Here is an 18,172-nt window from a genome sequence, read left to right as displayed (position 1 = left end):
GATCACAATAGCTCACCTTGAGCACTTTGTGCTCTGGTGAGCTAAAAAATCTACTATTTTGGCTATTTCAAGGGCCATAACTCCATAATAAACACTAAGATTCCCAAGAAAAATGCCAACTGTGCAAGGTCACATTATGAAATTTACATTAAATACTTTTTGAATTAGGCACATAATTAGGTGAAAATGTGCATTTTTTTACTATTTCAGGGGCCATAACTTTAAAAATAGGGGGAGAAGCCAGCAAATAAATAAGAGGTGTGCAAGTTCATATCATGATAAAGACTATAGCCCTATAGAAAAACAACATGGCTTCTCTATCATTTGATCTAGTCACCCAAGACAACCCAATATCAAAGCCATCAAAGATTTTATAAAGGCATCTATTCTGACCAAGTTTCATTAAGCTTGGACCAAAATTGTAAACTCTAAGAGTATTAATAGTAAAACTGTTAACCGCGACATACCTATAAAGACAAATGACAGATACTGGTCAATGGTACTAGCTTACCACATGAAAACCTACTTACCTACAAATCTGAGCATTAAGTCTAGCAGCAAAGTCTCTCAGTGCCCAGTGGTTATCCACATCAGGTCTCATGCACAGTTGTTTACTTACAATACATGACATGACACCAGGTACAAATTCATGTAACTGAAAATTTACAGGATTACACATGACTGTACAGTGTATTAGCCAGCCTGTTATCGCATGTTATATATTGCATCCATGAGATCCCCATTTGTATATTGGCCATTTTTTATTATCACCACCATCCCATAATAACAAAAGCAATGAATCTTATACAAGGCCTTAGAAGCATCTTTCAGCCTGCTTTCCATGATTTCTGGCAATAACCCTGTTTCTCATGAACAGAAATAATTTGTTGTTTCTCGTGAACAGAAATAATTTGTTTCAAAACATTTTATCAGCATTAGTTGCTATTCATTCTTATTCTAACTCTCAACATATGAATCTGTTGGCTTTATATAAACTTTCAAATTAACTATTTAGATATTCTGACAAAGTTCTGGAAAGGAGCAGCTTTAAAACTAGAGTAGTAAAAGTAACCACTTTGTTTATTAAATTTCAGTAAAACTTTTGTAAATAAAATGTATGAATACTCCCAAACAAAACAATTACTATAATTATTATAGCAGACTTGGTATGAGTGAGTCTGTTCATGACAGGTAACAACATGTGCAACACAGCACTAGCTTACACAGAATTCTATTACAAAGATAACAAATGTATTCCATGATCTCCTAAGACAACACTGAAGTTGAGAAACAGATTAAAAGCAAAACATGAACTATTGAGGTTATGATTCAGAAGCTTACATATTTCTCAAGGTAAATGGTCTGGTTTTCCATCAAGGCTTTCATCATTCTCATCAAGTAAATCAACAATGCTAAATTGTTCTGTACAACATTCACCTTCACCTGTAAATAACAAATAAACATTTCTGTTCAACAGAGTGAGTTTCATATTTATGCAAGTTTACTTGAAATACAACCCTGGCAAATGAAAACAGCTTTTATAGAAACCATGATGGTCTAATATCTCTCCAATAAAAACCTGTTCATAGTGCTGGTATGCAAAGTAAATTACAGTAAAACATCTATTGCTCCAAGTCACAAGGGGCTGAGCAAAATGCTGGGATTATCCAAACACAGAGAACAAAAGATTTAGAACAGAAAATTGACTGGGGACAGCATTAATTCCTCGAGTCAGCCCTGGTGACTGAGCCATCAATGCTCAAGCAATCAGTGTATCACTGTATGTTGTATTGTTCTTTACCGTTTAGCAAAATTACGGAAACTATCTGTTTCAATAATTTCTTTGTTGTTTTTTTTCTGTACAGGGAACAGGCAAAATCTTCTCATGCCATATACATTAAAATTTTTATATACTGGTTTCTGACAAAAACCATGCCTGGGTAAGGCAAGATGAACTTTTCACAATTATTACTAAATACGCAGCCTGTGATTCAATGATTCAAAATTTGATAGTGTATCTATTTTAGGCACGTCGTTTATGTAAGCACCAATATAGTTAATCACAACCCTGTTATAACAGAAACCTGAAGGAAAAATATTTCTGATTTCTGCCAAAACTGCCAAAGGAAATGAATTTGCACACTTTTACTTTAAAACTAAATGGAAACAGAAATGGAAACTCTCAAAGCAATAGAAAATCAAGTCATGCAATTTAGCTTTAAATAAAAAACAATGATTTAACAGCAAAATGTTTTTTAGACTAAGATTTGTGCAGGTTGATCATGGTCTGCACAGTTCGCTATTCAGTCAGTATATTTTCAGTGTATACCCCTTTGAATTATAAGTGCTACTGCCAAAACTGACAAACTTGACCAGTCCATTTAGCAGGGTAAAGGTTAAACAACTTGACCTAACACCCTCACTGGTTACTTTATTTTCATCTTTACTCTCAACCAGACAATAAACTATATGACTGTGTAGACTACTTGATAAATGTTAATAACAATGTATTGGTTAAAGGAGAAAAGGTAAGACAGAAAATAAAAACAAATGATTTTTTTCTGTTAAACAAGCAAACTTACCCCTTCAGATATAAAACTTGTAAAATGCGGCAGCATTTGATGAAGGCCTGGATCTGTTGCTAAACTCTGCAATGCCTCAGACCTCTTTCCTTCATCTGACCCGACACATGCCTCTGTAATTTCCTTGTAGTACAGCTGTTGCTCCTGTAACAAAAGTCGGCAAATTAATTTGATTGTTTTATTTCTTCAATTTACCAGTGTTACTGGATTCTGTACAAGCACTAACCTCTTCTCAGCAATTAGATGCCAGTTTCTTCTCATGAATCGGAAGTAGAATCTGAATGATTTGAGATAAAATGTTTCAAATCAAATCTCCATAAATGATAAAGTAAATACACATTGCAAGATCTCGAAATTCTGTTTAGCTAAGAAGGTAGCCTGTTCAAAATAATTAATCACTTTAATTGTAACAAAACATTACATCTTTTCTTTAAACAGCAGCTTAGGCAAAACATCTTAACCATAAATTACACAACCTGTGGAATAATTTACCATTTTTATATATGGAACTGTACTAAACATTGTGTGAGGCTAATTTCTGGAATTTCGTGGCTTCTATCAATGAAAACAAAATTCTAAAGAACAAATAAAATTCCCTTTCATTTGATACCAATGACAAATTATCTAAAAACTTCTATCCCAATGAAATAGATAATTTGGCCAAAGCTACAAAATTTCACAGTAAGATGCACTTACAACAGAGAGTTCATGCACACTCAGTTCCTTCATCTTGACGAGGTCTGACACCCCCTTGGGTTTATGTGGTAGTCTGCCACCAGGGGTCACAGACTTGGCGGGTTTATGGCTTTTATCTATCGAAGACTTCACAGACGTGTCCAGGATCTCCATCTTTTGTTGGTCCTTTGTGGCGGGCGGAGGGTTTTCTGGGATGGCTGGCTGCTCTCCATCAATACACAACCAGTGAGCTAAAATTGACAAATACATGGGTAGAATCAGTTCAGTTTCAAAAGGAGATTCTGATAAATGTTTTTTTTTAGGTTTTTTATTTGCTTCTGTCACTTTTACTATCTCATTTTACAACACTGACTTCAGTTTTAATCAACACCCTATAAATTGTAACTAGGAGAAAAAACATACCTTTCATTGAAACATCTAGAGGAACTTTGGGTAATGTAGCATTAATAACATCTTGTAAATCTAACTCTTTGTCCTCTGTGAAGTGAAGTTCTCGACCTCCGCCACTCGCGTAACGGAACGGTACCAAGTCAGGGGTGTGAAACCCATACAAAGGCTGCAATTAGAAAGTATCCATACAATGATAATAATGATATGATAATTAGAAGGCCATGAAAGCCATATATCGCTCACCTGAGTAAACAAGATCACACTGTTTTGATTTTGTCATAGATACCATTGAAAAAATCATTCTGAATAAGATTCATGTAGATCTATCAGTTAGAATATATGGACTCTAGATGACCTAAAGTTTTTAACAAATGTCAGCAGTGATGCAAATGCTAGCACTGCCTTAAAGGTCACCACTACCTCACAGGTCACTAAAGGCGAAAAGATTACCATTTCTGCACAGGTAAACACTACCTAATAAGTAACTTAACTGCCAGAGTTATCCTCCAGGTAATTTTTAGCCTGCTGGCGAAAGTGATTCTGTCTTTACAATCAGTGCAGGCTGTCATTCAGACAGTAAATATTCACTAAGCACCCCTACCGATTAATAAATGGTACTGCCCAAATTGAATAAGAGACTAGTCCATTTTAGAAATTTAGCAGGGTAAATGTTTAAGTAGAAAGAGAAAGTAAGAAAAAAACCTTTCATTCGTCTATAAATAGCCTTTAACTACGCAGTTTAAACATTTAGAAGAATTTGGAGGATTATCATCATAATCAATTTGTTGTCTTCATAATTATGTTACAAAAGACAGGTATGTATTGTTCTGTCTGATATTTTCACGGTACTATCAGGCAACATATTTAACAAACAAAATACAGTACAAAACAAGATACTACATTTATAATTATAAACATGCCTTTATTTTCAGTTAAATTGTATCATATTTCACATAACACCTATGAACGGCACTTTTCCAACTTTCAAATAACTATGCAGTTTTAACATTCAGAGGAGACTTTTATATTCATTGTTTTGTTTGACAATATTCCCTGGTAGCATATTTTTTAAACAAACTAAATAGATAGTTTATTTATAATTTGACCAGTATGATTTTTAATTAAACTGTATCATATTTTTTTCACAATGCCTACTATAGCATAGTGTTCAAACGCCCTAAAAGATGACACTTTTCATTCATTTGAATTCTAAGCCACTTATGTTTGGTTCAAAGCAGAATACTGTGAAATCCATAAATTTTCATGGGCATGGAAGTTTTGTGGTTTGACTAAAACAGCTATTTTATTTTGTTGGGATTGAATTTGTGGCTTTAAATTTCTTTACATAATATGAATGGGAATTTTACTTGTTTGCTGGGTTTTAAAGTAGCTCTGAATGTCTGGATTTTTTTTTTCAACAATGTAGAATTTGATTAACACTGACCTCTCAAAATTTCAGAATGAACTTAGAAAATTGGGTAAAGACAGAAGATAGGGTTGCATACTTGATTTTTTGCTACATTGTTTTGAAATTTTTGGACACCATGCAAGTTCTTATAATGAAAGTTTATTTGAAAATCACACTTTTGTGAACATTTTTGCGAATAGATTTTATTTTCTACAATGTATCAAAATGTGATCTAAATGGAAAAAAACCGGTCTGTAAAGTACTTATATAGTTTACTTTATTTTCAGAATGTCTCAAGCCCCAGATTTTACACAAACTGTCTCATTGAGACTGTCAGAGGTTCTTGCTGACATAGGAGTGAACGTCAGACTAGTGAAGAAGAAGAGAGGAGCATGGCTGCTAGCGGAATCTATACATACAGCATCAAAGCAACTAGATGATATAGATATAGGTACAAGATACTATTTCGGAAGTAGGTCAGAGGGAACAACAACACCAGGACTTCAATCAGACACTGACAGGGTTCATTGTATTAATCAGATTAAAGTTATAAACTCGAGTGAGATGGAACGAGGTAACCTCTCTTATTTGATGATTGAGGATGAGTCTGTGTCACCTGGTTATTGTTTACTAGAAGAGCCGACATCAGGTGATCCTAGTCCAATAAGAGTACTTGATAAGTTCCACTACATAGAAACGTCAGGGAGAATACTACTAAAGAAAACAATAGCCTATGCAATACCAGCAACAGCGAGAGCAGAAGCAGAAAGATGTGATGAACGAGCTTATCAAGTATTTAGACATGGTCCAGCAGCTGTACTAACTGTACCAATTTTGGGTATGAGCCAAGACGATGTTTTAGCATTGAAATGCAAATCATGGCCTCTAGAAGCTAGACAATGGTTAGACCAGCAAGGCGTAGGTCAGTGGCCTTCGGATGATATGAGGAGGGATTGTGGCAATACAAGTTGTTTTGTTGTTGCCGTTGGCCGTAAGGGCAGTAAATATGAAGAGCTTGAATGGAGAATATCAACATCTTTAGCAGAAAGACACCTAATGTTCAGTCTCAATATCACACAGATTAGGTGTTATGTGTTGATGAAGATGTTGATAAAAACTTACATCAAGCCATATTACGAAGATGCCATTACAAGTTACATGTGTAAAACAGTCCTATTCCATTCAATTGCAAGTACACATCCTAATTTCTGGAGTAAAAGTAACTTAATTCCATGTCTCTTAAGGAGCTTGTTAATCCTCTACAACTGCGTTTTGAATGAGAACTGTCCACATTTCATCATACCTGGAAACAATCTGATGGCAGGACATGTTGTTCATGAATCTAAACCCGACATTCTGGAAAAACTGCAGAGTATTATAAGCAGTGTTGTAACAGCATTACTGAGAATAGAGTGTGATGATCTTGGTACAAGGCTTAATCAGAAGTTAGGATTTGTTTTTCCATCAAAACTAGGTGACAATCACATAACTTTAGCAGAACCATCAATAGCAATAGCACAGATCATTGGCATGAGTTTAAATAGCTGCCTAGAATCTATTTGCGACTGCAGGTATAAATCGGCTACACAGACATTGCAAAAGTATACTAACAGTATTTCTAATCAAGGTTTAGCACTGGACCAAAAGGCTTGTGTTCTTCTCACACTAGGATTCTTAACAACAAAAGAAGCTGTCCTGGCAGGTATCACTCAAAACTGCGACAGAATATCAACTTCTTCTATTTGCAACTGCAGTTATGAATCGACTATACAGACATTGCTTAAGTATATGTTCAAACTTAACAGTATTTCTAATCAAGGTTCAGCACTGGACCAAAAGGCTTGCTCCCTTCTTACACCATGGTTCTATACAACACTGGGATCTGTCCTGGCATCACATAGCATTCAAAAGTACAACAGAATATCAGCAAATGCTCTAGGCTGGATCTCTATGGGTCTGGACACAGATGTTTCATCTGGCAAACTTAAAAAAGCATCCATGTTTTATTGTGCCGGGGATTGCCAAGAAACAGAAATTCTTCTCAGAGATATTGAGAAAAAATACGATCTAAACAAAGTTGAGCCTATTTGTAATTGTTATGTCAAACCGTTTCTGGTGACAACAAAATTTGCTGAAGAATCTAACAATCATAATGAAGAAGCTTTACAGTACATTGCAGCATTCTGTGTCAGGTATCTACCATACGAAATTCACTGTGTTCCACATGAATTAAAGTATGAAATGTTCAGATCTACAAAATATGACCTCTCTTTCAGAGGCCCAGCTCACAAATGGATGGACTTTGCAGTAGCAGATTCCCTCCCTTACTTGTACTTCCTACAATACAAGACCTACTACTATCTTGGAAAACAAGATGATAAGCAAAGAGCACTTTCCAACCTTATCAGAACTATTAACCAGGAACCAAACCTTGGACACAGGGAAACAGCCCTAAATCTACTTGGACAATGTATGGAAGGAGAAGACAGAACAAATGATGCTTTAAATTGTTATTTATTATCTCTCAGTCTGAGGGGAAGAAACAATGCTGCAATCATCCATATATGTAGACTCATATCTAAACTGGTAAATGACCAAGCTCGAATCTAATCATTCAGTCCATTTCATATGGAGTGGATTTTGGATTTATTTTAGTCGATCAAGGACTTATTTTGGAGATGAAGTCACTAAAGGTGTTTTTTTTCGGCTGTTTTAACAGCAATTATTTGGACATATTCCCAATGCTAACATGTATGTACTTTTGCCAAAATGAATGCAAAATTTCCAAATCTACATTCTAAAAAAGATTTCATCAAAAATGCACATTGACCAAATTATGGACAATATTGTAATTGAAGTATGTTAAAGAGTTTGTACAATGTGAAACAAGTGTATGAGAAAGTGCTTTAAACACATCCTTTCTCTATCCTAAGGAACATTTACGCATCAAAACTCCCAATTTTGGGGGTAAAGGCTACGTCCCCAAATTAACAAAGAACCCATTTCAATCGAGAGTGATTTTGGAGATAGTAAATCAGGGTGTGATTCTGGAGATACTTTAAGTCAGTCAAGGAGTATTTTTGGAGATACAGTCAATCAACAAGTAATTCTGGAGATGTAGTCCATCAATGACTGATATTGGAGATGAAGTCCGGAAAACAACTGAAAATATAAATTTTTGTCTAAACTTAATGAAGTGCAACCCTTAAGAGGATCTCATTTACTTTTTTCACAATTAATCAATTATTGTATAGTTATTGTATACAGAGCCTGCACTATATATATATATATATTTAATTTATGTTTGAAATCTTATATGATTACTGAAAATAAAATATTGATTTTATTTCATTTGAATTTTATTTTGATTTGATTTTAAGTATGTAAGACCTCTTCCCAAATATTTTGTCATTCTGCTTGTCAAAAATGCTTTAACATTATTGTATTTATTTTTAGATATGCAAATTATTGTCTCATTTTATAGGTTTAGTAGGTCCACTGAATTGTAGCCCCTTGAATTTTCAGATCTTAATTTTCTCTACTCAAATTTTACCGCTGACGTCTAATCATTAGACTCTAATGACAACATGCTCGACTATTTGAAGCCCTTAAATCTAATACTAACTTACTAATCAAAGTTTTAGCAACTTTTTCAAAGGGGCATTATAGTACTTTATTACTTTTGCTAAAATTTAAGCCATAGTTAACTTGCTATGTGAGCATCCAAAGATAAGGCCTAACTAAACTAAAGGAACCAGCGTGGGAGCCATCTGGTCTCGCGTAATGGCTGCCAGGTATTTTTGAACACTAATTTTTCACTTGGCATGGCAACAGAGGTCTAAATTGAGGCTAGTTTTTGTTTAAATTTCATTGTGGATGTATTGTTGACATTTTGGTAGGAAAAATGGGAGAGCAGGTTGTATTTGGTGAAGTCAAGCTCCATTTTAGTATGAGTAGTACTTCCAGGTCACAGCAGTGTGATTTTGATGTCAGTTTACAGTAAGTAAATGTGACCAGAGAAATCTCTCTTAGAAGATACATGACCCCTACTTTTCTCTTCATTTTATATCAGTTTTATCATAACTCTTTAAAATGAGGTAAGGATTTGTTCTCTGAAATGGGTCTAGCTATGTCTGGTAGCTCTTTGAAAAAGGTCAGTTTTATATAGAATATATAGGGAAAACTATTTAGGCTATTGTGACCTATAAGAAAATGTGGGCAAAAATTGAGATTTGTCCAGATATTGATATAAATGAACTAGTTTGGTCAGATTTTGATAAAAAAATGAGCATTTCATTGAAAATTTGCTGCAAAAATTAATAAAAAACCCAAAAAATCACATTTTCACTGTTTTGGGGGTATTTTTAAAAAAAAATGCAAATTTGCACTCTAAATTATGCCCATCTATACCTTTCAGAGGGGACATTTGGTATATTTCAAAGTGTTAATGTGTAATTTGCTTGCAAGTTATGGTGAAAATTTATGAAATAAGGCAAAAACCAGCTCTGGCTAAAAGAACTGGTTAAAAATTATGTTGCGATATCAGTTTTGAAGGAAAATTGGCGCAGGGACCCGCGTTACTGAAAATGCCATAAAACCTGGAAAATTGATTTAATCAAGCTGAAACTTGGTATTTTTCATGCAGATGTGTTACTGGTACTATACAAATGAAATTGAGACTATTACAGAAAAACAGTGTTTCTTATAGGCCTAACTAAACTAAAGGAACCAGCGTGGGAGCCATCTGGTCTCGCATAATGACTGCCAGGTATTTGAACACTAATTTTTCACTTGGCATGGCAACAGAGGTCTAAATTGAGGCTAGTTTTTTGTTTAAATTTCATTGTGGATGTATTGTTGACATTTTGGTAGGAAAAATGGGAGAGCAGGTTGTATTTGGTGAAGTCAAGCTCCATTTTAGTATGAGTAGTACTTCCAGGTCACAGCAGTGTGATTTTGATGTCAGTTTACAGTAAGTGAATGTGACCAGAGAAATCTCTCTTAGAAGATATATGACCCCTACTTTTCTCTTCATTTTATATCAGTTTTATCATAACTCTTTAAAATGAGGTAAGGATTTGTTCTCTGAAATGGGTCTAGCTATGTTTGGTAGCTCTTTGAAAAAGGTCAGTTTTATATAGAATATATAGGGAAAACTATTTAGGCTATTGTGACCATAAGCGGAAAATCTGAAATACATCTGATAAAATAATTCCTGAAAAACAAGCTTATAATTATGAAAAATTTTAAGCAAAATTTCTATTATAACAAGACAAATAATTTTGAAAAAATAAAAGCTAAAATGATGAAACTTGTCGTATGAGCATGATGAGACTTATGGAGCTAAAAGACATGTGGAAAATCTGAAAATATTTGGTTGAGTATTTCAGGAGAAACTTTCTGACATGCAAAAGTGCAACAAATTTCCTATAGATTTCTATGGCCCTAGGTAATACACCATAACAGTGTAAGCATGTTTTACCTAGTGATTTCATGGAGACAAACATTGTGACCAATTTTCATTAAGATTGGACCAAAAACATGGCCTCTTAGTGTTAAGAAGCATCTTCTTTGATCTGACCTAGTTTTATACTGCACATCATCCAGTGTCAAATATGTTTATTATTTTATGAAAACAAACTGTCTCACACAATTTACGGAGACTGGAGCAAGTGGCTGTAGTTGTATGTAGTCTTTTGATTTGACCTAGGTTTTGACTGTTGAGAACCATGCAAGTTTGGTTTCGGTACACAAAACTATGCATGTGGTCCAAATTTGAAGGCTTTAGCTTGAGAAATGTGAAAGTAGGTCACTAGGTCAAAATCAAGGTCAAATTTTATTTTGGAACAAAAAACTATGCATGTGGTCCAAATCTGAAGCCTGTACCTTCAAAAATGTGAAAGTAGGTCAGTAGGTCAATAACAAGGTCAAAGTTTTTTTTCAGTACACAAACCTATGCATGTGGTCCAAATTTGAAGGCTGTAGGTACAGAAATGTGAAAGTAGGTCACTAGGTCAAGATCAAGGTCAACTCATATCAAGGTTCATCCTGCCACTCAAAACTATACATGTGGTCCAAATTTAAATGATGTAAGTTATGGACATGAAGGTTCTAAGTTTTTCCCTATATAAGTCTAAATGAACCATTTGACCTCTGAGGCAGGGCCATAGTTGACCTGAAAGGGATAACTTGAACAAACTTGGTAGAGAACCACTAAATGATGCTACATTACAAAATACCAAAACGATAGACTTTGTGCTTTGGACAAGAAGATTTTCAAAGTTTTTCCCTATACAAGTATATGTAAACCATGTGACCTCCTGGGCGGAGCCATATTTGACCCTAGGGGAATAATTTGAACAATCTTAGTAGAGGACTACTAGATTTTGCTACATACCAAATATCAAAGCCCTAGGCCCTATTGTTTTGGACAAGAAGATCAAAAACCATTTAACAGTTCTGGGTCACTGTGACCTTGACCTCTGACCTAATGACCTCAAAATCAATAGGGGTCATCTGCTGGTCATGGCCAACCTAACTATCAATTTTCCCGACACTATGCCCAAGTGTTCTTGAGTTATTGCCTGGAAACCATTTTACTGTCCCTGGTCACTGTGACCTTGACCTTTGACATACTGACCTCAAAATCAATAGGTGTCACCTGCTGGTCATGAATAACCTCCCTATCAACTTTCGTGACCCTAGGCCTAAACGTTCTTGAGTTATCATCTGGAAACTGTTTTACTGTTCAGGGTCACTGTGACCTTGACCTTAAATATACTGACCTCAAAATCAATAGGGGTCATTTGCTGGTCATTACCAACCTCCCTATCAACTTTCATGATCCTAGGCCCAAGTGTTCTTGAGTTATCATCCAGAAACCATTTTACTATTCAGGGTCACTGTGACCTTGACCTTTGACATACTGACCTCAAAATCAATAGGGGTCATCTGCTGGTGATGACCAACCTCTCTATCAACTTTCATGATCCTAGGCCCAAGCGTTCTTGAGCTATCATCCGGAAACGGATAGGTCTACATTCCGACCGACCGACATCTGCAAAACATTATACCCCTCCCTTTTCAAAGTGTGTGTGTGCGGGGGGTGGGCATAAAAAATAAAATGTAGGCTAAGCGCTCATTGCATTCACAAAGTTTTACTTGGTGACCTAGGTCTTGACAACAGATGACCCGTATTTAAACTTGACCTAGATTTCATCAAAATAAACATTCTGATCAAATTTCATGAAAATCCAGTGAAAAATGCAGTCCCCATTACATACACAAGGTTATTCTTTGATTTGACTAGGTGACCTAGCTTTTGACCTAACATGACCTATATCTGAAGTTGTCCTTGATTTCATCAAAGCAACATTTTGAGCAAAAGATAATAGGTAAAGGTAAATTTCATGAACATCCTGCCTAAAATGTAGCCTCTATTACATTCACTAAGTTTTTCTCAGATTTTATGGAGTGACCTAGTTTCTGACCCAAGATTACCCCTATTTGAACTCAACCTAGATTTCATCAAGATAAATGTTCTGATCAAATTTCATGAATAAACAGTATAAAATGCAGTCACTAGTGCATACCTAAGGTTTTTCTTTGAAGTAACCAAGTGACCTAGTTTTTTTGTGTGTTTTTTTTTACCCCAGATGACCCATATTTGATCTTGTCCTAGATTTTGTCTAGAAAAACATTGTGATAAAATTTCATGAAGATCCAATGTGAAATGCAGTCAATATTGCATAAACAAAGCTTTACTTTGATTTGACCTAGTGATCTAGTTTTTTACCCCAGATTATTCGATCTTGACCTAACTTCATCAAGGCAACCATTCTGACTAAATCTTATGAATTCCCAGTGTAAAATGCAGCCCTATTGCGTACACAAAATTCTTCTTTGATTTGAATGGGTGACCTAGTTTTTGACCCCAGATGACCCATATTTGAACTTGACCTTTACTTCATTTAGATAAACATTGTGATCAAATTTCATGAAGATCCAGTGTAAAATGCAGTCCCTATGGCAAAAAACATGTTTTTTCTTGAACTGGTCCTTGCAACCTAGTTTTTGAACCCAGATTATCAATAATCAAGCTTGACCTATATTAATCAAGGCAACCATTCTGACTAAATTTTATGAATTTCCAGTGTAAAATGCAACCCTTTATTGCGTACACAAGGTTTTTCTTTCACCTGATCGGGTGACCTAACTTTTGATCCCAGATGACCCATATACTAAGTTGACCTAGACTTCATCCAGAAAAACATTGTAATCAAATTTCATGAAGATCCAGTGTAAAATGCAGTCCCTACTGCATACAGGTTTCTTTCTGTGATTTGACAGGATGACCTTTTTTTGTTACCCCAGGTGGGCTATACTTGAACTTGACCTAGATTTCATCCAGACAAAAAGTGTAATTGAAAGTCATGAAGATCCAGTGTAAAATGCATCCCACTATTACATAAAAAAAGGTTTTTCTTTGATCTGAATGTGCAACATAGTTTTTGATCCCAGATCACCCATATTCGAACCTGACCTATATTTTATAAAGACATACATTCTGACTTAATTTTATGAATTTCCAGCTGTAAAAAGCAGCCCCTATTGCATACACATGGTATTCTTTTTTTGACCAGGTGACCTAGTTTTTTTTACCCCAGATGACCCATACTTGAACTGGACCTATATACATCCAGAATTACATTGTGATAAAATTTGATGAAGATTGGGTGAAAAATGCATACACAAGGTTGTTCATTTATTTGACATAGTGACTATATTTTTACCCCAGATGACCCATTTTCGAAATTTGACTTGATTTAATCAAGGCAATCATTCTGACCAAATTTCACGAAGATCAATTAAACAAGAGCTGTCACAGAAGACAGCGCGTTTGAATCTTTCGATGCTGGATAGTGAAACTGCACATATCTGAGGAGCTGGAGCTGTCACTGGAGGGTTTAATGACTCCAATGGTGGATGAAGATATTGCATAATAGCTTGAGGCTTAGTCAAAAATATTAAAAAATAAGAGAGATAAAGATCAAGTGTATCAAAACACGAAGTAAGTATTATTCTAAACAAGAAGGGGGCATAATTCATAAAATATTGGTGCAAGTGTTATGCATCTTGTGCCATATGATGTGGAACAACTATTTCAAGTTTGAACCAAATAAAATTAGTAATAACTGAGATACAGTGAAAATGCATAAAAATTAACCTTAAATTCTAAGTAAAAGGGGGCATAATTCATACTGTGTCTAAATTTAACATCTCTTTTTAGCTCATCTGGTTTTTTGAAAAAAAAAATGATGAGTTATTGTCATCACTTGATCGGCGTCGGCGTTGCCTGGTTAAGTTTTATGTTTAGGTCAGCTTTTCTCCTAAACTATCATTTAGCTATTAGGGGTGTAACGATACATCGAACTATCGATGCATTGCGATACTAAGTGTCCCGATAGCATGCATCGATAGAAAAGTCACGATCCAATAACAATCGCCGATAGTTCCTTCAACAATCGATAGGTTCGATAGTTTTGAAATTTTAGTAAATACAGAAATAATTTATAATTTATAAACCAAGAAACAGAGCCAGATTTCATTTGCGCCTCGGAAAATGTTTACGTCTCCATTACAATAATTACCCTCACGGAATTAAACTACCATAAAGGACTGAGAAGTCTGGGAGATAATTAATAAATTTAGTTTCTTAGAAACTTTGATTAAATATATTTAAATAACCTGTTAATTTTAGATCAGAAAATGTACTATGGACATGGAGAAAGAAGGCTACTTGTATTATACAGCAAACTGTTCGGTAGGGCCCTTCATTTAGTGCTGGTACACCTTAACCCGATCCGTTAATTTTCCGTCTTTTTCGATGCTTTGGGTTATTAAACATGTTGACATTCGCAACAAAATGGCCGATTCGTTTGAGTATACCTTGCATAGGTTTATTGTTTTACTTATTGTTCCAAAGCCAAGGAAGGCAAGAAATATTTAATGTTAGAATTATTTCTGTCCGTTTCAGTTATACAAACATCTCAATGTGTGTTAACAGCAATTATAAACAGTGTCGTCTCTTACACTGTGTAACAATGCCAGTTGTTAGCTTTACTGTATAAAATATGATGGCCGATAACTATTGCAATAGTATTGCAATAGTAACCTGCAATAGAATAGTATCGCAATAGTTTTTAAGCAATATCAATAGTATTGCAATAGTCAAAATTGGCCTCAATAGTCACCCCTATTAGCTATTGCTTTAAAACTTGCAACACTTGTTCACCATCATAAGCTGACCCTGTACAGCAAGAAACATAACTCTGTCCTGCTTTTTGCAAGACTTATGGCCCCTTTTGGACTTAGAAAATATCAGATTTATTGGTTAAGTTTTATGTTTAGGTCCTAAACTATTCAAGCTTTTGCTTTGAAACTTGCAACAGTTATTCACTATCATAAGCTGACTAAGTACATCAAGAAAGATAACTCCATCCTGCTTTTTGCAAGAAATATGGCCCTTTTTGGACTTAGAAAATCATGGGTAGGACAACTGAGCGTCAGCACCCGCAAGGCGGTGCTCTTGTTCTGCATTCTGATTGGTTCCCTGTCACTCTTTCGTATGATTTTGCACAAGGTAACTCGGCAAATAGAAACCGTAAAGGTAAAGAATTATCGCAAAGTTATGGACAAACTCGTTGTTACAACTTTGTCTGCCAGGTCGTGTAGGATAGCTCTCCATTATTACTTCCTATAGTCGAGCTCAAAATACAGCCTCCATCGCATACACAAGCTAAATGTTGACAGAGAAACAGACCCCACACATCAAGCGATCACAATAGGTGAGCTAACTAGAGCTATCACTAAAGGTGATGAATGTACCCCCCTCATGCACTGACACAGTACATTGCAATTTGACGCACACAAGACTGCATAATTATGTGGACTGTATGTATATAGACTGTATGTATACAGTATAGTAACAAAAAACAAAGTCCCATAACTATGCAGAATATTTATCTAAAAGAATGTAACATGCATCATGCACAACTAGGGTTGGTACTGATCATTTGTGTGAAGTTTCATTAAATTGTGTGTAAGGGTTTGGTAGATTAGGCACGCACAAGATTGCATATGCAGACTGTATATACATAGTATGTTAACAAGAAACAAAGTCCCATAACTCTGCAATTTTTGTCGCTGAAAGAACCTAACATGCCCCATGCACAACTACTGTTGTTACTGATCACTTGTGTGAAGTTTCATTAAATTGTGTCAAGGGGATGAGGAGAGATGGTGCGCACAAGATTGTGTCTATGTATATAGTATAGTAACAAAAAAACAAAGTCCCATAACTCTGCAAATTTTTTTTCTGAAAGAACCTAACATGCCCCATGCACAACTACTGTTGGTACTGATCACTTGTGTGAAGTTTCATTAAATTCTGTCAAGGGGATAAGGAGAGATGGTGTGCACAAGATTGCGTCTACGGACAGACGGCCATTCCTACATATGGATACTTATGTGGCTACTCTTTTGTTCTCTCTATTGTTCTTTTAGCCACGTAAGAGAAAAATAGCCACATAAAAGCCTTACGGAATGAATGACATCAAAGAAAAAGTACAGTTACCTATTGTTCCTTTAGCCACATAAGTATGCAAATGTGAGCTTGGACGGACAGACAGGCAACCTGAAACCAGTATACCCCCCCCCCCCTTACAACTTTGTTGTCGGGGCGTACAAAAAGGGTCATAATTTTGATTAAATAAAAGCTAGAGTTATGTACTTTGTAAAAGGAGGTCATCCCAAGAGACTTAATTTATGTGATGTTTGAAATCATTTGACTCAGTTACATGCAAAACTTCTGTGATACTGATGCTAATGAAAGGGAGACAAAGTAAGCTGTATAATTTAAACAAGAGCTGTCTCCGTAGGATGACACATGCCCCCGATGGCACTTTGAATGAATAGTTATGGCCGATGTTAAGAGTTTAGGACCTTTGACCTACGGAGCTGGGTCTTGCGCGTGACACATCGTCTTACTGTGTCACACATTCATGCATAGTTATTTTAATATCCATGCAAGAATGACAAAGATATGGACCTGACATGCCCATCAATGCACTATCATGAAAAATGATCTTTAACGTCTAAGTGTGACCTTGACCTTTGAGCTACGGACCTGGGTCTTGTGTGTGACACGTCGTCTTACTGTGGTACACATTCATGCCAAGTTATTTGAAAATCCATCCATCGATGACAAAGATATGGACCGGACACGCCCATCAATGCACTATCCTTTAACATCTAAGTGTGACCTTGACCTTTGAGCTACGAACCTGGGTCTTGCGCATGACATGTCGTCTTACTGTGGTACACATTTATGCCAAGTTATTTGAAAATCCATCCATCGATGACAAAGATATGGACCGGACATGCCCTTCAATGCACTATCCTTTAACGTCTAAGTCTGACCTTGACCTTTGAGCTACGGACCTGGGTCTTGCGTACTGCATGTCATCTTACTGTGGTACACATTCATGCCAAGTTATTTGAAAATCCATCCATCGATGACAAAGATATGGACCGGACACGCCCATCAATGCACTATCCTTTAACGTCTAAGTGTGACCTTGACCTTTGAGCTACGGACCTGGGTCTTGCACACTGCACGTCGTCTTACTGTGGTACACATTCATGCCAAGTTATTTGAAAATCCATCCATCGATGACAAAGATATGGACCGGACACGAAAATTGCGGACGGACCGACAGACCGACAGACGGTTCAAAAACTATATGCCTCCCTTCGGGGGCATAAAAATTTCAAGTAGTCCAGCTAAATATTACTTGTTTATGTAGCATCTTTGCTACAAAACAGATAGGTAAGAAACAGTGTAATGTAACCCATGCTTTGCTAAAATAAGAAATATTGGAACAATAACTTACCTCAACATTTTCTGCTCTGAGAGCATTGTCAAAGTCTGTACATGTCAATTTACTCCTCTTACTGTGGTGCATGAACTTCAAAGCTTCCTGATCAACAAGAAAAACATTCTCATAATATTTCAGTATGTCTTGCTTCTAGTACT

The 18,172-nt window shown here is 35.8% G+C and overlaps 2 protein-coding genes across 2 annotated transcripts in view; one reads left to right on the top strand and one right to left on the bottom strand.

Annotated features, from left to right (window-relative positions):
* Positions 1 to 530: 530 nt before the first annotated feature.
* Positions 531 to 18,172, bottom strand: part of LOC128554453 (transcription initiation factor TFIID subunit 6-like) — a gene marked incomplete at its 3' end in the record, with an annotated part of 52,308 nt that continues 34,666 nt past the window's right edge. The window contains 6 exon segments of the mRNA XM_053535734.1: positions 531 to 655; positions 1,342 to 1,443; positions 2,583 to 2,726; positions 3,279 to 3,508; positions 3,681 to 3,834; positions 18,030 to 18,116. Coding sequence (XP_053391709.1) covers positions 531 to 655; positions 1,342 to 1,443; positions 2,583 to 2,726; positions 3,279 to 3,508; positions 3,681 to 3,834; positions 18,030 to 18,116 — 842 coding nt within the window.
* LOC128554452 (uncharacterized) lies at positions 5,316 to 8,064 on the top strand. The gene has a single exon (XM_053535733.1). It carries the CDS (start codon positions 5,365 to 5,367, stop codon positions 7,684 to 7,686), a length of 2,322 nt encoding a protein of 773 aa, XP_053391708.1. The 5' UTR covers positions 5,316 to 5,364; the 3' UTR covers positions 7,687 to 8,064.

The sequence above is a fragment of the Mercenaria mercenaria genome, unplaced genomic scaffold (genome assembly GCF_021730395.1).
Source record: "Mercenaria mercenaria strain notata unplaced genomic scaffold, MADL_Memer_1 contig_5047, whole genome shotgun sequence".
NCBI classification, from domain to species: Eukaryota; Metazoa; Mollusca; class Bivalvia; order Venerida; family Veneridae; genus Mercenaria; species Mercenaria mercenaria.
Note: the sequence above shows the minus strand (reverse complement) of the source record. Positions and strands in the feature narration are given on the sequence as shown.